The 22,509-nt window shown below is 36.5% G+C and overlaps 1 protein-coding gene across 1 annotated transcript in view; it reads left to right on the plus strand.

Moving 5' to 3' along the window:
* The window catches only part of pex5la (peroxisomal biogenesis factor 5-like a), a gene marked incomplete at its 5' end in the record, with an annotated part of 90,258 nt that overhangs the window by 56,876 nt on the left and 10,873 nt on the right, over positions 1 to 22,509 (plus strand). Inside the window, 6 exons of the mRNA XM_081381357.1 lie at positions 3,519 to 3,630; positions 9,830 to 10,024; positions 10,338 to 10,458; positions 11,180 to 11,273; positions 11,478 to 11,507; positions 14,596 to 14,691. Of these exons, the coding sequence (XP_081237483.1) occupies positions 3,519 to 3,630; positions 9,830 to 10,024; positions 10,338 to 10,458; positions 11,180 to 11,273; positions 11,478 to 11,507; positions 14,596 to 14,691 (648 nt within the window). The remainder of the gene's footprint in view (positions 1 to 3,518; positions 3,631 to 9,829; positions 10,025 to 10,337; positions 10,459 to 11,179; positions 11,274 to 11,477; positions 11,508 to 14,595; positions 14,692 to 22,509) is intronic.

Consider the following 22,509-nt stretch of genomic DNA (forward strand, 5'->3'; position numbering starts at 1 on the left):
ACCGTCTTCTGGCAGCAAAAGAAAAAGAGCGGAAACACAACCTGCTTAACCCTGACTAATTATGTAGGCTAAAAGGTTTGTGTTACATTTAACCCTGCGTTAGGTTGTGCCCCGCGCTCCCCAACACCATTCAGATGACATTCCCTTCACAAAAACACAGCTTAATTCTTAATGTGTAAAACGTTTTCATTTAGCACCAAACTGAATGCACCTTTAATTGAAGACACGCCAGATGTGTTTCCTTCTCTCAGACAGAACAGCCTGTCAAATTCTCTATCAGCCAGATTGCTATTGAAATAATCAGACTAAGTTAATTAAGTAGTCAAACTGTTGTGGAGTGTGACTGTAGTTATCTGCTCCAATTACAAGAATGAGTTTTGTCCCCTAATAATTCCTATTAAATGTCAGCAACCAATCTGTGCCTGAAGTGAAAAACATTTTTAAAGGGAATACAGAGTAATCTAATTAAGTTGAAGAGCCTTAAATATTTCCAAAATAATTCTCCCCCTCTCATTATGGCCCTTGTTCTGCTGGCATTCACAAGGGAGGAAGTTATGCTTTTATAACAAGGCTTTGAGGAGGAAAATAAAAGTGAGCTCAAAATCCAGCTCACCTATAGTGATAAAACATCAGAACTGCTGTTATATAACCCAGCCTGACACTTCAAAATGCTTACTGAACTTTTTGTATGCGAAAGAAGTCAAAGACAACAGAAGACAGAGTGCCATCATTGTCTTCCCTTTAATAAAAAATGTACAAGGTGTTGTAACAGCAGGAGTTCAGCTTGGGTAACATCAGGCATTCTAGCCAGCAAAGGAATAAATCTCCTCCGACACCAGGAGAGCCAGAGTTGTCTGTCCAACCCAATTAAGACTGCTGGGTCAGCGTTCTGGCACAGACTCTCACAGCAGGAATGTTCTCCCAAGCGCTCTGGCCAACATACACTGCTCGTGTTATTCATGAATATTCAGTATTTATTTCAAAGCTTCTGTCAAGCTACTGTACGTAGAGATCACAAACCCTCGTACAGTCGCTAGTTTGAATATATTTAATACACCAGAAAATTGCTAAGCACAGATAGTTTTTGCTCAGAGAAGTATTATCCATTTTTTCCATTATTATTAATTCAATTGTTTTTCTATGTCCATCTCTAAATTAATTCCAGCTGGACTTTTTGTCTCTACGGTCTTATTTAAGCCCCGGACAAATTAAAAATAAATCCGAGGGAAAACCTTTATTAAAACCTTTATCCCGTGGAACCTTTAATTAAGCCAGTCTTGAAAAGTTGAAAAGCCAGTCAGAGTTTTCAATTTATAGTTCTTTTCAGTTTGCATTAAATGAAAAACATGCAACAGTCTATAATTTAGGCAGCGTTGCTTGAAGAATCTGTTGTTGTTAAGTCCATACATAGGACATGTGAATGTGACATGAGCTGTTTTACAACCAGCAGCGTTTTGATGATACAGCCCTCTATTTGCAGGAAACATGTCAGCAACATGCAAACCGGGGATGTTCAGAGCTTCATCAATACTGGGGCACAGGCTCCTCAATAATTAAAAAAAGTGTCTTTTTTTCCTAGAGGATTCTCACCCCAGGTAATTTGTTTGCAAAAAAAAACAGCATCAAAGCTTTCAATTCATGTGACTTTTAGAGATGCATATTTACATTCTCTTGAATACAGTTGTGTAGCTTTAATGCAACTGGGCTACAAATGCTTTCATCAGTTCAATTTATTATTATTATTTTTTTAATCAATCAATTATTTTATTCAGCAAGGATGCATTAATTTGACGAAAAGCAACAGTAAAGACATTTGTAATGATTTCTATTTAAAAACTTTCTATTCATCAAAGATTGAAATGTGTGAATGTATCATGGTTTCAACAGAAAAATATTAGGCAGCACAGCTGTTTTCAATATTGATAATAATAAGAAATGTTTATTGAGCACCAAATCAGCATCAAATTATTTCTGAAGTATCATGTGACAGTGACAAATTGAGATACTGGAATACAATGTATTAAAATAGAAAAAAAAGTGTAGCCCAAGAATATTTCACTATCTGTTTTATTTGAATTTGTAATCAAATAAATGCAGCATGGTGAGCATAAGAGAATTCTTTCAAAAACATTACAAAATATTACCAACCTCAAACTATAGCTTTACAATCTAATTAGCAAACAGGCAGAAGCTAAAATAATAGTTTAATTTTTAAGCATTAGCTGTATCTATTCTATTCGTTCACAGCATGTTTAGCGACTTTTGACCTCTGAAGCACAAATACAAACATTGCATTATGTTGTTACTGGTGGATATGAACACAGTTGACTAATGATGTTAACAGACAACTTTTAAAAGCACCGTTAAATGTGTTAGAAACCCATGTATTAAATTTGTACCAAGCAAAATAATATAGGCTTCTCATTCAGACATTAGCAAGTGTTAGCTTTGTAGCTAGCTGCATTCCAGTCATGTAGTCACATAAGAAATCTGCACAACAACAACAAAAATAGAGAAGAGATGAGGAGTCCAAGGAGGTGAAGATGAAGATATAAATGAAAAGAAATGTTTGCCTCAGCTGGTGTGATCAGCTTTGTGTCTTAAATCATGTAAACAATGGAGATGATCAAATGCAATTAATAGATTAGCCTGTTTATCTGGCCCCAATATTGTCTACTTTTTAGAGGATTTATCAGTAAAATTTGACTACTTTTTACCCAAAAGAGTCTAGCAACGCCTCTGATGCAAACCTATACGGACACACAAACAAGCAAAAAAAAAAAAAAGTACCATGTACAATATATATACTAAGAAAATAATGAATTTATCCACATTGAGCACACAGATTAAGCATCAGGAACCTCTTTAATGTTGCAAATGCGTGTCTTTTTAATGACTAAAGGATTGTATTTTCAAAAGAGTGGTAGTTAAGGCTTAAAAAAAATGCAGATATGCTGTAGCCATGCACTGACCACAAAAGTGCTCTCCTCCGATGAGACTGTGGCATGGCTGAATGAACACTATGAGAACAACCAGATGATGATTGATGTGTTTTTTTCCATTCTGTTAGACACAAGGCCACCTCTTTGCCAGTCTCTCAAGAGAACGTATACACACATTCTGTCACATAGCACTCATAGTACACTGATGGGGGCTTTATAAAGAAAGTCTCACACCTTGACATAATTGCATTCATCCACAATTACTTGGACCTCTAGAAAAACAAGCATGACACGTGTACTCTTTGTGATTTTACTGGTCTGCTTTCTCTCTGTTTAAGTGAGAAAGGGAGAGAGAAACATCCCCAGGGACATTTGTCAGAAGGGGGCAAGGTGAGAATTGTCGTCTCAGTCCTGTAAATAGGCAGGAGCTGTAAGGGTAGTGACTACCAGCGTTACCAATCACATGCAGAGATGGTCATGGCGCAATGGAGGCTGGCTGCAACTCAAGCAATAGGAGAACAGGAGGCCAAGTGCATTAATGTAGATCTCATCGCACTCTTTTGCTTGATTTTTCAGCTGGTGAGCGAGCAACAAGAGAGCCGTCCCTTGCTGAGCCCTTCCATCGATGATTTCCTCTGCGAGACCAAGTGTGATGGAGCTGCCCGCCCAGTAACCTCCAACACAGCAGGTACCAGAGATTCTGACCTTCCTGTAGTGCCTCAGCCATCCTGCTTCTCCACTATTGCACAATACTATTATGCTATACTAAATCTGAAAATTTTAAAGGGTCCTATTAAACCCCTTTACAAAGTCTTGATTTTGTTTTTGGGGTGTACTAAAATATGTTTTCATGCTTGATTGTTAAAAAAAACGCATTATTTTTCCAATTATAGCTCCTCTCTCCTCAGTCTGGCTCGAACACGCCGATTTCGATGAAGCCCCTCCCTCCGAAATACGAAATGTGCTGTGATTGGTTAGTGCTTAGCTCATGGTCGGGGAAATGTCCCTTCCCCTCCATAACTGCAGGTTCTTCTCTAGTGTAAATATTGAGGATTGCGTCAATTTCAAACCAGTTCGAGCCCGATTCAGACCCTGACAATGTTAACGAACAAGATGATCGTGCAGAATGGATTAAAATTTTTCTTATACATTATAGATACAATGTTATCCACCATTTAATTGTGATATTTGTGGGAAAACTGAGGTAATACAAACAGTAATCAGTAACAAAACCATGGTTAATTTTCCTAAGGAGAGGTGAACCGTCTTACAAAAGCGAGAGCTTACAAAAGCAACAAAAAACAACGTTTTTTGTCCACTGTTTTTTGTGACATAGCGACAACACTGTCTTCTCTAATGCAGCTCAGCCAGGCCTCGTCCCCTTTTTTGCGCATTCTGTGGGCGGGATTATTTAAATGAGTAACATTGTGACTTCATATGATCCAGAAAAATCACGTTGTAGTCCAAACGAGCCGTTCGTTGTAGTTCTTGAAAAGTGGAATCTGTTAACTGTTGGAGTGGACTTTGAGCTTTGTAACCTTGCAGATCTTTTTTTTGCTCAAACAGCAACATTGCACTAACTGAAGTTTAAAATGTGGAAAAGAATAATAGGACCCCTTTAACAACATTTACAATATAATCAGATTTTTAAGAACAAAAACCAACAAGCATAGCATATTAATTGGATTTTTTTATATAAATTATACTACCATTCAAAAGTTTGGGGTCAGTAAGATTTTGGTTATTTAAATTAATACTTTTGTTCAGCAAGGATGCATTAAATTGATCAAAAGCGAGATCAAAGTCTTTTATACTTTTACAAAAGAATTCCATTTCAAATAAATGCTGTTCTTTTGAACTTTCTATTCATCAAAGAACCGTAAAAGAGATGTATCACGGTTTCCACAACATTTTTAAGCATCACCACCATTTTCAACTGTGATAATAATAAGAAATGTTACTTTACAGTAGCTCTAAATAAGCATAGCATCAGGATCACGTGACACTGAAGACTGGAGTATAGCTGCTGAAAATTCTGCTTTGCCATCACAAGAATAAATTACATTTTAAAATATTTTACAATACAAAACAGCTGTTTTAAATGGTAATTTTTTTAACAATATTACTGTTTTTACTGTATTTTTGATCAAATAAATGTAGCCTTGTTGAGCATTAGAGACTCTTTTCAAAAACATAACAAATCTTACCAACTCCGAACTTTTGACAGTGTTGCCATACAGTGAGAAAACATATTTTATTAATATTTTATAATATTTTGTTGTCCAGTCATTTTCACCTTCTTCCCAGCATGCATACTTGTACAAAAATAGGAGAAATTGTAACACTCCATGGAAACTAGAAATGGACCAGCCTAAAAATACTGTTTTTGTGCATGTTTGAACTAAAAACCAAAAAATGAGAAGAAAAAAAACACAATTTGTCAGTGTTGTTCCTGATTGAAATTCAAATTGATTCAAATAGATGTATTTTCATGACTGGAAATAGCTGCCTGGTGGAGTTACCAAGATAACTGCAGAGCTGAATGATTTTAAAAACCTAAATAGTTCATTTTCAATTCAGTCAATACATTTACATAATTTAATTAAGTAAATTATAATTAAACAAAAGACATGCATACCGTTGCCTTATCAAACTTTAAACTAATGCCATTGTTCAGACAAATGTGTGATATTTTTGTGTAGCCATTAACATGGCAAACCTCAATGGTGGCTGCTAACACCAGATATCGTTCATGCTTACGTTTCTACCTAATTAATTCCTAACAGATGTCACCTACATTATATACATCTTCACCACTGATTAGCGGAGCTGACAGACACATTGCTAAATGAGGAAGTAAGCGGCCTCTCACTGCATGACAGCTGTATACGTGAAGTTCACACTGAGAGGTTGAGTAAAACTGCCTCCTGTCTTGCCTACACCACAAAGCAGTTAAGACCACCACTACTACTCCCTATAGAATATCTAGTTTACTTTCTGATTGTAGAAAACAGCATTTTTAATTTACCAACAGATTACGTTTAGAGGATATTTCGATTTGTTTGCAATGAAGCAGCAGTTGGCTTATTACTGTGCCTCTGAACATAATGCATATTGAGGTTCAGAAATTACCTGGCAGAACTTTCTGCAATCAAAATCACAAAGTACATAGTTCACAGTATGAAAGATTTTTAGTCTGTGAAACATTATGCTTAGTTGTGCCTGACTTTAAATGTGAAGTCAGAGTAAATTGCCAAGTAAACACTGCATTAAAGTCAGTTTCTTGTTGGTAGTAATATATTTTTTATTAATTAATATGATTGTATACTTTTTATGCTGAATTAAACTACACTCTTAAACTTGTACGTTTTTGAGGAACACCGGGCTTTTTTAAGTAGTGTCTGTCTGTAACAGCAATGGAGCTGATTATAGAAATTTATATTCGGGTCTTTTATGGGAACTGCTGTAATCTTTCAAAGGAACACCTCTGAATTCAATTATTATGCACTGGAAGATTCTCCTGAGTGAGCTTTTGATTCGTTTTTCATTTTAGCAATAAAAAAATTATGACTTGCTTTGGTTTAAGAATTGTCTGACTATCATATTATCAAGGCGTCAGGACCATATACTTCTTTCTTTGAGACACTTATGAGATTCAAAGCAAGATCAGTGCATTAAACCACACTGAATTTCAGCTCTATATCACTTCTTAAGCATCTACAAACAGAAAACAAAAACTGAAGTCATTGAATTAAATAATAATAATAATGAACCAACAATGTGTAAGGTCATGTAAACTTTAACCTAGATGTACACTGCCGTTCAAAAGTTTGGGATTGGTAAGATTTGTAATGTTTTTAAAATGAGTCTCACCAAGGCTGCATTTATTCGATAAAAAATATATAAAAAAAAACAGATTTATAAAAATATTGTTAAATATTATGACAATTTAAAAGATTAATTTTAAAAGACAATTTTCTATTTGAGTATAATTTAAAATAGTTTATCCCTGTGATGCAAAGCTGAATTTTCAGCATCATTACTCCAGTCTAAGTGTCACATGATCATTCAGAAATCATTCTAATATGCTAATTTGATGCTCAAAAACATTCACTATTATTATTATGTAAAGAACTTTGGTGGCCATAGGTCTGTGAAAGCGCTATATAAATGCAGTCCATTTATTATCAATGCTGAAAACAGCTGTGGACAATTTTTTTCAGGATTTGTTGATGAATAGAAAGTTCTATTTCATTTATTTGAAATAGAATCTTTTGTAACATTATAAATGTCTTTACTGTAACTTTTAATCAATTTAAAGCATCCTTGCTGAATAAAAGTATTGATTTTTATTTCTTTCTTTTTTTTCCCTCTAACCCCAAACTTTTGAATGGCACAGTATAATGTTAAAAAAGCTTTCTATTTCAGATAAATGCTGAAAATTCAGCTTTGCATCACATGAATACATTACATTTTAAAATATATTAAAATAGAAAAATGATTTTAAATTGTAATAATATTTCACTATATATATATATATATATATATATATATATATTTTTTTTTTTTTTTTTTTTTTTTTTTTTTTTGTATTTTAATTCAAATAAATGCAGCCTTGGTGAGCACAAGATATTTTAAAAGCATTAAAAATCTAACCGATCCCAAACTTTTGAACGGCAGTGTAGGTTTGGTCATTATAACAATTTGAGATTTACCAGAGGTTTGGTGGCATATTCAATGTACACATGCTTATCTGCTTGATCATTTTGATGTCAAAACCAGAGAAAAATCTGATGATTATACCTATTATATTTTATAATGATGTTTTTGTCAATGACATGACATTCAGTTTTGTCCTGTCTTTTAATTTATTCAAAGGTGAAAAAATCTTTTTTATGTGATGTTTGAAACCTTTCTTGGAAATGCTATAAAAGTTTTTCAAAACTACATGAAACCAACAACATGAATGCAAAGAGTATTTTTCTAAGTGTCACAAGTACACCTGCCAGCTGGAGTGCCTATAGCTACCAGAGTGCACTCATCCTGTCTTCTTTATCGCATAATGAACTTAATTTCTCATGTCTCAGTGCCTGGACTCATCGTGTGTGGACTGCTTCTGTTATCATCTCATTTATGTTCTCTGATATAAGCCCTGTGTGTTCAGTCGTTCTTTGCAAAGTCTTGTTGCATGTTAGTGTTACACTGCATTTCAGAAAGCCATCTCTGCTTTCCTTGTTCTTCTGCCTGTCTCCCTGCCTGTGCCTTGGACCTTTTATTATTATCTGGATTGATTACCCTGTGGTTTTGACCTTCTGCATGTTGGTTTACACTCAGCTGCTGGATCTGTAAAAAGCGAACTTTATGTTTTGTGTAGGAGATCCAAACGCAAACTTTGATTGTAATCCATATAACGTGCATGAGGTCAAAACCACAGGGTAATCACTCCAGATAATAATAAAAGGTATTAAGGCACAGGCAAACAGGGTAATCCAGAGAGACAGACAGAATAACAAGACCATGATAAGGAAGCCTGAGTTTTAGAAATGCAGTGTAATACTAACATGCAGCAAGACTTTGCAAAGGATAACTGAACACACAGGGCTTATGGAGAACATAAATGAGATATACACAGGTGGAAGCAATCAGCACATGATGAGTCCAGGCAATGAGTCATGGGAAATGCAGTTCATAATGCGATAAAGAAGACAGGAGGAGTGCACTCTGGCTGGCAGGCATGACACTAAGAACTTGACACGTTTAAAACAGTTTTTCCTTATGTGGCATTAACCTGGTTTCAGCTCTGATGTTTGTGCCAGATTTCAGAAGGTATGCTGTCAAGCCCTCAAGGCTTGGATCATGCATGCTCCATGCTGGCATCTACAGTATATGCAGTACTGACCTGCATGGATATTTTGTCTACTAGCTGGTTATGAAGACCTCTGTTCTGCAAGCCTGATGGTTAACAGGATGGCGGTAGAAGCTGAAGAATATGTCTGTAGCATCTGTTCCTAATGTTCACATACTGTATAATGGGGGTTCAACCATCTAAAAGTTGTATGCTTTAATCTCACCTAATCACAAAAGCTGTCTACATTCCCTCTGAATATTGAATGAACACATTATTCTCAAACCTTCATCCTCTGCAGCGGAACACAGTGTGCTGTAGAGAGTTCTTGATAAAGTGTGTGTATATACACACACACAATATATCAAACGCTCTTTGTTCTCTTGGAGAGGAACATACATGCAACATCAAAGATTATTTGACTCAGGCCCCTGAGCTGTCGGAACTGTCTGATTTTTTTTTTTTTTATTGCTATGACCATGCAGGTAGATAAGTGCCTAGAGCAATGACTAAGCTTGAATGGGATATTCTATGTTTTTTTTTTTTACTCTGGACTTTTGTTTGGTGTGCTATTTTGAAGCTGAGCAAAAACTGGCTCACGATTTATTTGTAATGCACAAATGAGACTTTGCTCTCAAAAGTTAGCCTTTTTTCATTTATTGAACACAAAAGGGGATGGATAAAAGGATGGGAGGATGTTTGATGCATGCTTCAACCTCAGTAATACACTCTTAAAAGCGAATATTCCCTACTGCTATTTACAGTCTGAGAGCAAACTGCGACTGGTGGTTCCTTTCTAGAACATTCACCCTCTCAGTTCCTCTTGAACTTTCATTCAATTAGCTGAGGCCATCACAACTTTCAAACAAAAGTTCTCTCTTTCTCTTCTTTTTGTGCATTTCACTTTTGCTCTAGCTTATGTACTAATCCAACTTGTGCTTGAAACTTGGAATTGGCCACTTTCAGAAACACTGAACTTTCTGGAACAGGAAGACAAATACAAGTGGATGATAATTATTTTATTTTTGCTTCCTTTGTCCAGTACTGTCCTCCTCTCTGGACTTGCTGGATCTGAGTGAGCCTGGTGAGAGAAGACACAGCAAAGACAGGAAGAGCCCTCTTTCTTCTAAGGGCACACCGTACAGGAGGAAGCCAGATGAAACAGAGCTGATTCAAGTGGATGTTGAACATAGTATACCCTGTTCCCGGACGCCTGAAAAAATTTCATTGGAATCAGGTATTATGTGCCACACAGCTAAAGTAAAGGGCTGTAATGCCAAGGAGCACGCTTGCAAACCAGTCAAGGGAAATCAGATGGTTACACAAATGAAAATGGGTTTTTCATACAATTAACTGAACAGATTCTGTAACGGATAGTACTTTTTCATTGAGAACAGCATGACGTGCTTACATATCGTTACCTACTTGCCCTCTTCATTATGTGCTTGCATGCTGCAAATGCCTCAAACTTTGGTGTTGTTTGTGTTTTACTTAGGTTGCATTATGATAATATATCTCTGTCAAATGGCATGGCCTCATTTTGTTCACAGTAGCAGTTCCATCTTCACTGGATAAATGGGAAGAACTCAACCCACACCCAGAGCGAAATGGTAGCAGAAAGTGGAAACTTGAGAGAAGACGTTCATCCAAAATTTCTGGCGAATTTGTGTGGTGAGTCGCTGTTCTAATAAAAATTACATATGAAAAGGCTCAATTACTTTGTCTAAAAGATATGAATTAATAGTTTTCAGTCACACGACTGGCATTGAGACCTGGAGGGCGAAACATCCATAGAACTGTTCCAATTTTGTTCCAACAATTTTCCATTTGTTTCAAGCCACTAATATGTAGATCACATCTCAAAAGAAGAAAAACAAAAAGATGTGAACAATTTGCAGGTTTGGGGCACTTGTGATCCTTCAATCACTAAAAACAGCAGGACATTCTAAAACGCTTAAACCGCCTTAATGTACTTAAAAAGTGATCAAAAAAAAAAAAAAAAAAATTCTGTACATCTTATTGAGGATGCATACTATATTCAGGCAAGCAGATGAGCCCAGAATATAAACTCAGCACTCTAATGGTAACGACAAAACACGCATTTCGTTTGTATTCTGGGTTCATCTGCTTGCCTGTATATAGTATGCATCATCAAAAATGTCTGTGTATATTTCATTTGGTCTTTTAATATCACTGTCTTACTACATTTGCACGAAGTACAAACCTGGTAAAAAAAAAATATATATATAAAATAAAACTGGCAACGGAGGAAAGCCTTGTTTTACACTACAGGTGGGCATTCCTATTAGGGGTGTGATGTCACAGGAAACTATGAATAAGTAACACCTTTTCTTTTCTTTTTTTACATTCATTTCTTATGACTCAACCTCAGGTCTATGGATTGCAAGACTCAGCTAGACATTGCCCCCAGGAACTCCCTGGAGGTAAATAATAAAGTAGAGGCAGAAGCCGTGCCAGTAACTCAAGTAAGTGCAACATAGAGCAACACTTATGTCATGATCATCTGTACATGTGACTTTCACATGTTATTTCCCATGTATCCCATTCTTTCGTAGTGTTGTCAAATATTACTATAAGTCCATTCACTTGAACTGTCAATGGTTTGTTTTTTAGCCATTCAATACATTGTGTAACATTCTGTGCTAATGTCTAGAATTCTTTATTTTCAGCTTAACAGGCAATATGTTAGTGGAAGACACGTAAGCCTCTCTGTGCACTCTTTGAATGAATCGCTGAATGATCTATACATTTGTACCATGGCAACAGCATCACCACCAAATTCAATACAAAAAAAAAAACCATTCATGGCAAATAATGAACTGAAGCGGTGCCCATGTGGTGGGTCACAGTTTGCATGGACTTTCAAATTTGTTGTGGTGCTACAGGGTACAAATGTTACACGCTTTTACCCTCAGTGAAGCATGCAGGTCTGTTGTATTGCAATCTATCATGATTAGATTATTAGCAAATTAATTATTGGCCAGCCAATGGGCAATATCAACATCGGAGGTTGTACAGTATTTCCCCAGGGTGCTTTGGCAAAAGGTATAAAAAAATGTAATTACACCAAATGGATAGTGTCCAGTCGGTGCCTCCTCCAGTACCTTTGATTTGTTCCTCTGGTTTGTAGTCAGGTTAAAATGTCATTTGGTGCAAATCCCCAAAAAACTTCTATACACTACCTTTCTAAAGTTTGGGGTCTATACATTTTTAATGTTTTTGTCTCTCACCCAGGCTGCATTTATTTGATAAAAAAAAGTGAAATATTATTGAAATAAATTGTGAAATTTTATTACCGTTTTCTATTTTGATATGTTCTAAATGTAATTTATTCCTGTGATATCAAAGCTGAATTTTTCAGCATCCATTACTATAGTCTTTATTGTCACATGATCCTTCAGAAATATAATATCTCTTACCAGATGAAGGAGAATTAAAAAGGGTTATTTAATGAAAACAAATTCTAATCCACTACGACAAAGTAACAGCTTGTCTACACACACATATGAACAACAACTGACAAACACAGAGTAAAGGTGAGGAACTTAAATACACCGTGATAATGAGGAGATGATGAAGAGATGTGATGATCCGATGAGTGTCCATGACAACTGATGACTGGTGGGAAACTAAGACAAAGAAACACACGTGACTGATGAAAACAAAACTGAAAGTCCATGAAAACAGAAACGAAAGAGCAACCAAAACTGAGTGTGTGTGACAATATGCTGATTTGGAGCTCAAGCAACATTTCTTACTATTATCAATTTTTAAACAGCTTTATATTTTTGTGGAAACCGTGTTCGATTTTTTTCAGTATTCTTTCATGAATAGAAAGTTCAAAAGAACAGCATAAAAGTATGAATTTCTTTCTTTAAAAAAGAAATACTGAGCCCAAACTTTTGAACAGTAGAGTATTTATTATTTAATAAAAAAAAAAAAAACTTTGAAAAAAAACAAAAAAAAACATGAAAAACATTAAAAGATAACTGTCGCCAAAATGCAACCTAGGGTCTTTTTGTTAATCTACCCGAGGCAAACTTTCGTTTAAAAGCATAATTAGAATGGAAACACGGCACTTTTAAGTTTTACCGTATTTTCGTTTTCGGTCAAATTGCCTTTTGAATGGGAGTGCTAGGGGCACTTCTATGATAGCATCAAAAATCGCTATTTTTAAAACAATAAGAAGGCTCGACACAACATGAAACTTTGCTCGAAGTATCACCAGGGGCTCTACACATGAACTCGAGCATTGAGAACATTGTTTGTGTACACAGAGTTTACTAAAAAGAAAGATTTTGAACAACTCACTGTAGCTGTTGTTGTTTCCGCCCGCCGGCATTTTGACAGTCAAAAATCTGAAAACTTAAAAGTGCCTTTCCATTCTAATTATGCTTTTAAACAAAAGTTTGCCTCGGGTAGATTAACAAAAAGACCCTAGGTTGCATTTTGGCGGCAGTTATCCTTTAAACAGTCAAATTAAATTTTAAAACATTTGTTTAGAAGATATTATGATTAATGTTTCTTTATCACGGGCACTCTATACGCCATTGACCCTTATACACTTAAACCTTGCATTAGGAGTACAGATATATTTCTTACATTTCTTAAGACTAGTCATGATGAAGCAATCATTACACTTGTGAGCTGCATGGTTCTAAAAACATCGAGCTTGAATTGTCTCTTGACCATGGGGTGCACTGGAAATGGAATGTGTAATGCTAAAGGTAATTGTTGCACTGACACAGGGTCTGACATGGGCACATTAAATGTAATTATACAGAGCTGCACCAGCACAATGAAGCAAGACCAATTGTCCTTTTTGAGGCCTCCATTATAGCCTCCTGTATGAAATCCGTTTAACTTAGTAACCTTGATAATTGATTAATATCCAATGAGGCAGGTGGCAAATATTTCATCTTATTCCTTTGATCCAGCCTGCCTGGAAGGCTTTGTTATGCCGAGAATTGGATTGGGGGAATGGAAGTTTGCCTTTTGATAGCTCAGCACTTGACATTTAGAGTGACCTAAGAACAAGGTACAATTTTAAAAGGTAACTTTATGATTACATTATTCATTAAAATGACAAGCATCTTTAAAGTTTAAGGAGCACCGAAAACATTATTATCAGTGAAAATGCAACAAACTAGGGCCGTCAGTTTAACATGTTAATTTAGTGTGATTAATATTTTTTAAAAGACTGAATGAAAAAGTAGCACAATTAATCATGCCCCCTGGCCTGTACATTAACGGTTCCTATTGTTTATTACGCCAATATGTCACCCTCTAACCGCTAATGACTCTGAGAAAATAAAACTTAAGTAAAACAAATAAGCTTGATTTCAATTGCTGTGTGATATGCACACACACACACACACACACACACAGCAGTGTAGTCAAAGTGAATGGCTTTGCCGCATGTGAAGCATGTCTTCAGGTGTACAGTGCTGAAAATGGTGCGTATTTGACAATACATGCTGAGCAAAGGTCTCCTGCCATGCTATTTTCAGATTTGCATACTAAGAAAAATGTGCAGGGCAACGCGCTATATATGACAAGCCAGTCCAGAGCCATTATGAGGGTGAGAACATTAGGTGTGGAAAGCAGGACCTCAAAAGAGAGTGAGAAAGAGAGAGAAAGAAATTAAACAAGAAGACCCTGTGCTGCTAATGCTGGCATTTCTCCTTGCCTCTGGCATCGGGGGTTTGGCAAGGGCAGGGCCTTTTCTCATGTCAGAGTAACTGAGAGATGGCTGACCATGTTCTCTCTGACTCCTGTGTTTGACAGGGCCGTTTGAGCAAAGACCAAAGGTGGGGTAGCACACCACTGTCCAGAAACCAGTCTCTGGAGGAAGAGTTTGAGAGAGCTAAGGCAGCAGTGGAGGTAAGCCAAAGCGTCTGTTAAAAATGTCTATGAGCATCACAATCATTGTCTCATGGGTCATGGACATTAATGGCCAACGCCATACTAGTAGTTGAACAATATATCGCCATGGCCAGTATACAGTATAGGCCGATATTAGGCATTTTTTAAATGATCAAGATCTACCGATTTTCTGTTTGTCTGATGGGGTGGCTGCTGGACTTTTATTTTGAAAGCGATGAGAACACCAACACATGTCATTTTCACTGTGTACTATATATAAAATGAACGCTGCCTTCTCTTTATTTGAAAAAAAAAATATTATTGGTCAACCACTACTATTTACATGGAGTGCAAGATGCCAGCTTTGTTGACAAAGGGTTTTTTCAAAGACTCACTGAACTGAATTGAGCTAAATATTGACACTATTGTCTTCTGTAGAGCTGCTTTACGGCTGAATTTGTTTCATGTTTAATGAATTTTGCAACATTAAAACTGTTGTTTTCCCATTTATTACTTTGAAAATCTGTATTGTATAAAGCCCTATTTAAATAAATGTAACTTAATGTGACTAAACCGGCTGTCACACACTACACTTTTTATTCCATCAACTTTGATTTGCAGATTATGCATGCTAGACAGGAAACACAAGCTCTTGTGAATTTAGCTGCATTCCAAAGTTCAAGTTTGATTTTGTATCACATGAAGATGTACAGACGTATGTAACAGATATGAAGGCATATTTAACGCTGCATTTTTGCGGCGGCGGTAATAGGCATTTTGGTTGACTACCTGCTGTAAAACCAATAGAAAATTGATATGTCACAGCGTGACCTCTTTACATCTCGAGTATTGCAGCTTTGCAGTAAAGTGGAGTAGATTGCATATATTTACATTTTGGATGTATTATTTGAATTAAGTTATGTTGAATTATGTTTCAAATTTTGCATGCTCAAAGTCTAGTTTGACCGTGGCTTAACTTTTTTACCTTTTTAACCTTTTGTACAAATAGCATATTACATTAATTTGCAATTTAATTTACATTCGGTTTAAATAGCATCTGCTTTTTTTACACTTTTACCCCCGGTTTCACAGACAAGGCTTAAGCTAGTCCCAGACTAAAATGCATGTTTGAGCTGTTTTAAAGGGATACTCTAGCCTAGAAATCTAGACGCACCCTAGCGGCAGCAAAATGTATTTCGCAGCCAGGTACGTCTAGCAACTCTCAATAAACCTTCTCGCTGCAAAAACCCAGATTGGGTCAGGCCAATCACGTTGTGTATAGAGTAGGCGGGGGCGGGCTTAACATACACGACAGAGTTGCGACGGTTACCTGGCTGCTGCTACTTGAAAACAAAGAATGGCGGCTGCTGATGGAGAACAACGGTCTTTCGAATCGGCTTTGGCCGCGACTCTGGAGGACTTGGAGTTAAGTTTTTCTTTGAGAAAAGAGCAAAGAACGGCACTTAAGTCATTCTTAAAAAAAGGAAGATGTGTTCGTCGTTTTGCCGGCCAGATATGGCAAAAGTTGAATCTATCAACTAAGCTCCGCTGTTGGGAAAACTTTGGTTGGTTGAAGCGCTGTCCTATTGCGTGCAGAGGGAATTTGAAAGACAGCCGTTTATCCCGCCCCTCGGATTGAGCCGTGACCAAGCGGCAACGTTCTGATCTGAAAAATGAAGCCTACCCGGAAGTGCGAAAAACTGCAATACATCGAAAATCCGCTAGGGGCAGGTCCCAAAAGGGAGCAAATATCCATAGCCTCCATGTTAAAATGTCCGTTTTCACAGCATAAATTCATGTTTTTACAGTTTGGTCCCATGGACTTTTATTGTATTTTTCGATAGGTTCCGAGAGCCTGACAACTGTGAGTGGGGTGAATTTTTTTCTAACTCGTTAGTTTAGATAGTATTTAGATATAAAATGTATGCCAAATAAGGGCGTGGTTAACTTTGATTGACAGCTTGATTGACAGCTGACAAGGCAGCGCCACGGAGAATGACAACATAAGAAGCGCCATTTTTTAATGGAGTTGACATATAATACTACTGTTTCTGTATCATGAAATGTAGTTTTAAGAGTTTTTCAGGCGAGAATGTGGTTGTTTAAAGCTCAGATCTGTGGTTTATTTATAAAGATTTATGAAAATTTGATCCAGTTGTGAGATCCCGCGATGACCGGGCGCTCGGCGCTCCTGCACCCCGCCCGGAACAGCCTTTCCTCGGCTTGACGCTCTAAAGGTTTGCGGCGGACTCTGGCGTCTCTGTAGTGGTTAAACATAATTCGTCTTGTCTATATCTAACGGGCGATTTTTGGTCTTGTAAATGTATAATTTGTTCCCGGTCCAATCGTTTTGGCTGAGGGGAAGTTTCATAACTTTATAAGCTATTTAACTTTACCATAGTGACGTTATGGTTAGACTCGAGCGCTGACTTTGTATGTTTTACTGAATTGTTTGCTTTTATTTGTATATCTTCTTGTACATTTTACTTATACTTTTATAATGGCTAATTTTGAATAAAGTGAAATTTAACAAAAAGAGACTGGGTTGAGTTTCGTCATTTTAAGTTTTAATACAACGAATATGATCTGTAATGTTGTTTACTGCCACATCTGTTGTTTAGTACAAATGCACATATTGCCTGGACCATATTAAAATGTTTAATATTTTTATATTATATTTAAAACGAAAAGAGGCAGGTTTGTGTTTTATATATATATATATATATATATTTTTTTTTTATATATATAAATAGGCAAACGTTATGTGCAGTGATCAATACGCATTGCCTGAACCACATTTGTGTGGCTATAATGTTTAAGATTTCTTTAAATGAAACCGAAAAGAGTTAGTATGGTGTTTTATAACATATTTCGTTGCCTAAAAGAGGTAACCGGAGTATTAGAGCGAGCTGAGTGAAGGTGGGCGGGGTGAAGCGTGCTGTGTTAGAAGGTGGGCGGGGTTAGGATTTCCCAAGATTTTCCAAGATGGCGCCGCCCATACCCCCCATAAACGGCTTCAAACCCGTTCTTCAGAAAGTCTATGGGTGACGTCACAGACGCTTTGTCCATATTTTTTACAGTCTATGGCCGTGACTATGGTGAGTTTCCAGACCTAACATCTTGATGTAGGTCTGGCTTGCCAGGCTAGGGATACTCCACTTTAAAATGAAAATTCTGTCATCATATACTCACCCTCATGTTGTTTCAAACCTGTATGAATTTCTTTCTTCTGCTGAACAGAAAGGAAGATATTTAGAAGAATGTCAGTAACCAGACAGTTTCTGGTACCATTGACTTCCATAGTAGGAAAAAATATATACTATGGAAGTCAATGGTACCAGAAACTGTCTGGTTACTGACATTCTTCTAAATATCTTCCTTTCTGTTCAGCAGAAGAAAGAAATTCATACAGGTTTGAAACATCATGAGGGTGAGTATGATGACTGAATTTTCATTTTAAAGTGGAGTATCCCTTTAACTGAAAGCAACTTGCACTGATATATCTTAAAAAATATCAGTGCCATTATTTTGTCTCAAAATGCACACACGTAATTTTTTTAAAGCACGCTTATAAAAGGTACATAAATGTCCTAATTAGACTAAGGACTAATCGTAGCTTAATCTAAGCCTTGTCTGTGAAACCAGGCGTTATAAGGTACCATAGTGTATTTACAGTATCTAGTGTGTTTGCTTACTATAGTGTTTATAGCCAATGCTACATTACTGTAAAATTGTTCCAAAATCTATGTTAATTAACTTATCAACAGACAAAGATGAAATCTACAGACATTTTCCACTTTTTCTATCCCGGTTTTGGGGGAAAATCTACATAATTCTGCAGAGTGGATTTAAATACTGTATACTAAAAGCAGTGAACTGGAGCTGAGAATGCCAGCACTATTCAGTAAATATAAATGTTTAATAAATTAATTTTCCAAGGGCCAACACTTTTGTACACTCTTTGGGAAGTTAATTATTTATTTTTTGGTCCATACAGTGGAAGTCAACAGCAACCAAAATTGTTTGGTTACCAATAATCTTTAAAATATCTTCTATGTTCCACAGAAGAAAGAAATAAGAATACAGAAGAAAGTCATACAGTTTTCGAATGACATGAGGGTGTGTAATTGATGATGGAATTTCCATTTTTGGGTGACTTATCACTTTAAATTGGGATGGAAGAAAATATTTTAACATGGAAAAAATCAAGATGAAGTAACTTGAAGGTGTGCCCTCTACTGCTAAAATGAATTTTTTAATTAGGCCTCACCTTTGTGGCTTTGGACGAGTTAAAAACCGTCTGCTGTCTGTCACGAGTACAATGTGATGCTAATTAGCCTCACTCAATAATTGATTGATTATAATGTCATCACTGTTGCTCATGGAATAAGTTGAACCATATAACAACTTTCCATTACTCATTGAGAGGAGAAAATAGGCCAGTCATGCAGCATCAGGTGGCAGAGGAGAAGGTATTGTGCTTTCAGAAACTAGATATGGGCTAATTCAGCTGGAGACCCTGCTATCAAACATCAGTTCCTCTGCTTCAGTGATCACAACCGCTGATGCATTGGAAGAAATTACTCTAAGGCCTATCACTCAGGAAAAAAAAAAAAATCATCTAGACACGATATCTCTTATTCAACCAGAAAGCAATTTTTTGATATAACAGCTAAATTTATATCAGCATTTTCAGCAGTTGTGCTTGGGTAAGAGAGTCTTTAAAATTTGTATCTTATCTTATTTTATTCATTTTAATTTTAAATGATTGATTTTCAGTGTTGATTACACAAAATAGTTACCAAAACATGCAAATAAAAAGCATGTATTACATCACAATGTGATAAGTCTACTTAATACTGTGTTAAGAGTTCTCGCTGTTTAAAAGTTTATGTTGTTCTGATGAGTGTCTGCTGTTGCACTTGCCAGAATAGCACTTGCTATTGTATTACATGTGTTGGAGAGGTAGAGTGCTAAGGGCAAAAACATGGGGGATCTGTAAGAACAGATGAATAATGGAAGAGGAAGTGCACATCTAAAAGTGAGAGCAGTACTTACAGTATGAGGAACCACTCAATGCAGGATTTATACTGTGCACAGAATCACTGGGTATTTAGCCTATTCGTAGCCCTGAAGACAACGGCTATTACAGCTATAGGTCTGAGATGATGTTCGGTTTGGAATTGAGTTGGAGGGGGGCGGGACTTAGTGTACAGTAAGTAGTGATTCTAAGGCTGCGATGGGAACAAATGGAGGGTTGATCGATAGCACCATCCTTGAGTTTCGATCATTACGGGAACTCTGGCCTGCACGCTGAGAGCTGCCCTTATGCCTCCAGCCCCCCTATAAGTAACTGCATATATTTAATATGATTATTAGATGAATGGAGACCTGAATTATCCAGAAAGCTACTTTCTGGGACACTGAGGCCAGTTTCCAATCATTTTCATTTGTTGATGTCCTGAATGAAGAAATAGCTTGGTGCCCAAAATGAATAAAAATGGAGAAACGCCAGGCTGGGCTGCTTACTGAACATTGAATAAAGATGCAAGATAGATGGAAAATACATTTTTACGCCCCACAGTCTTAGGGGAGGATGTCGGGTTGCAGGAAACAGAATACAACTGAAATTATGCTGCTCTTTTTAGAAACATGCAGGCAGACAGGGGAGGTTAATGCAGGATGTTGGCTGACTCTGTGCTGGCCAGGGCCAACACTAAGGTGTGTTAAATATAAATTGTGAATATAATGATGTATAAATACCATGTGCTGGCAAGGAACCTTTTGGGTCATTACTTGTCTCTTCAAAATAGTAATAGCATTTATTTCACAAAGAAAGAATAGTATGATTGAACATAGGATTTAGATTTACAATAGCACACATCCAGTAATTCCAAATCCATCTTCTGATCCTTTCCATCTTCGAACATGTAGGACGTTTCAAATGATGCAAAATGACAGGGATCGGTTTTAACAGCAGGACTTGACAGCTTGTCAATTTTTTTTTATATGCTTAACAAACCAAACTCTCAGACAGAAAGTTCCTGCTTTTTGGGGGGAAAATACAGCTATGAAGGAACAGTAGAGTGCATGATCAATTCATTTTTTTCATTTAGTTAAATAATTATGATGGACATTAAATCGCAAATATGAATGTAATATTAATATGTATAAAGTAAGTGCAATATGGATTAATTCAATTTTTGTCCTGATGGTTTTGGATACTCATATGTTCAAAACTGTCAGAAGTTATTGTTCATAAGTTTAGTAGAAGCCTCATTGGAATTTGTATGACTTCTATGTATGAGTGTCACACTCAGGCTTTTTAATTGTTTGTCACGTCTGTCTTTGGGGGTTTTATCATTCCAATCATGAACTGACCCTTGGTCTCTTTTAGTTTGTAATTATGAGATGAATATATTCACTTGCTCCTCTATTAAAGAGTTAGTCTTTGAGAGAGTTCAAATAATTCTTTGCATCCACCACCCCAACTTTCTCCTATTCTAGACATCAAGTCAAACCTGTCCACACCCCTCTTATTTGTAAGGTTGTTATTTTATAATCTAACAATTGTATTTGATGAGCATTCACTCTTTACAAGCCTTAACCCTTTAATCCATGAATGTTTCGCCAATCATTATTACATATTCGGGTCTTTAGCGACCCAGATCCATATCTAACATGTCGCAAAAATATAAAACTCTCCTGATATTAGAATAACAATTATAGAAGAATAAAATAAAGCATATTTTGTAACCTTTTGGAACTTGGAAGGGTTCCATTTGAACAGATGTTTTATACCAACATTACTGTCCTTGCCAAAGCTCATTTCCCAGTTACAGTACATTCAGCATCTGGCTCGTATTTGCCATCTCAGACATATTCTCAAAACTATCATTTTCAACAGCTTCTTCACCAGATCCACCATCAAGTGGCAGTGACCGTTATATTTTTTTCTACAGTAAATTACTGAGCCATTTCAAGTTTTGCTGATGATACTTCCTATTCTTTTGTTTTCTTTTGTGCGAGTGAAACGTCACTTCATCATTATGCATCAGACATTACAACGTAGTGGAATAAAGGTGAATTGCTGTGCAGAAAAAATACATACTTGCACCGTTAAACACCTCAGGTGGCTAGCGACCCTATACAATTTTTACAAAAAAATAATGGGAAATTAATGGGCATTCTTTTATATTTTTTTTTCTTTTTCTTGTTATGTTGTTTATAATGAGTTGACTGAGGAATTCATGTCTAAATTTTAAAAATGAATGAGGAAGAAGGTAGTAAATGACGTCCCTGGTCACTAAAGACCTGAGGTATGCGTTTAAGGGTTAAAATAGACAGGGGGAAAAAACTACTTTACCTAAGAATAAACTAAATTCAAGATATACAGTTTTGCCTCTAATGTAAATGTATCTTATTTTAAGGATGCTTAGGTAATTTTATTGGAAACTAACACAGTAATACTAGAGCTATTCACTATTTCCAAGGTAAAGCATGTGCCAATAGTGTTTAAATATAAGCTTTTGTGTACCGTCCAAATAGAAATAAAGGTCTCAAACTTGTGAAACAAAGGGCATTCTATTTCAGAAACAAGAACCAATTAGGAAAGACTTTCTGACCCCAGTGGAACAGCATGGCCTTGATCATGTGTCTTTGTTTGAAAATGAGGAAGAGCACTGACCCCCTTTGGGGCCATCAGTTAAGGCCTCTGCCATAGCCCGCTGAGCTCCTGACAACATTTCAGACTTTTTTTGCACTTATAGAGCTGTATCACAATCTCTCAAGGGACGAACAATGCAGTTTGAGGTAAAAGAACTCTGAAGGAAAGAT

Source organism: Scardinius erythrophthalmus (assembly GCF_964197995.2).
Source record: "Scardinius erythrophthalmus genome assembly, chromosome: 12".
In the NCBI taxonomy this organism is placed as follows: Eukaryota; Metazoa; Chordata; class Actinopteri; order Cypriniformes; family Leuciscidae; genus Scardinius; species Scardinius erythrophthalmus.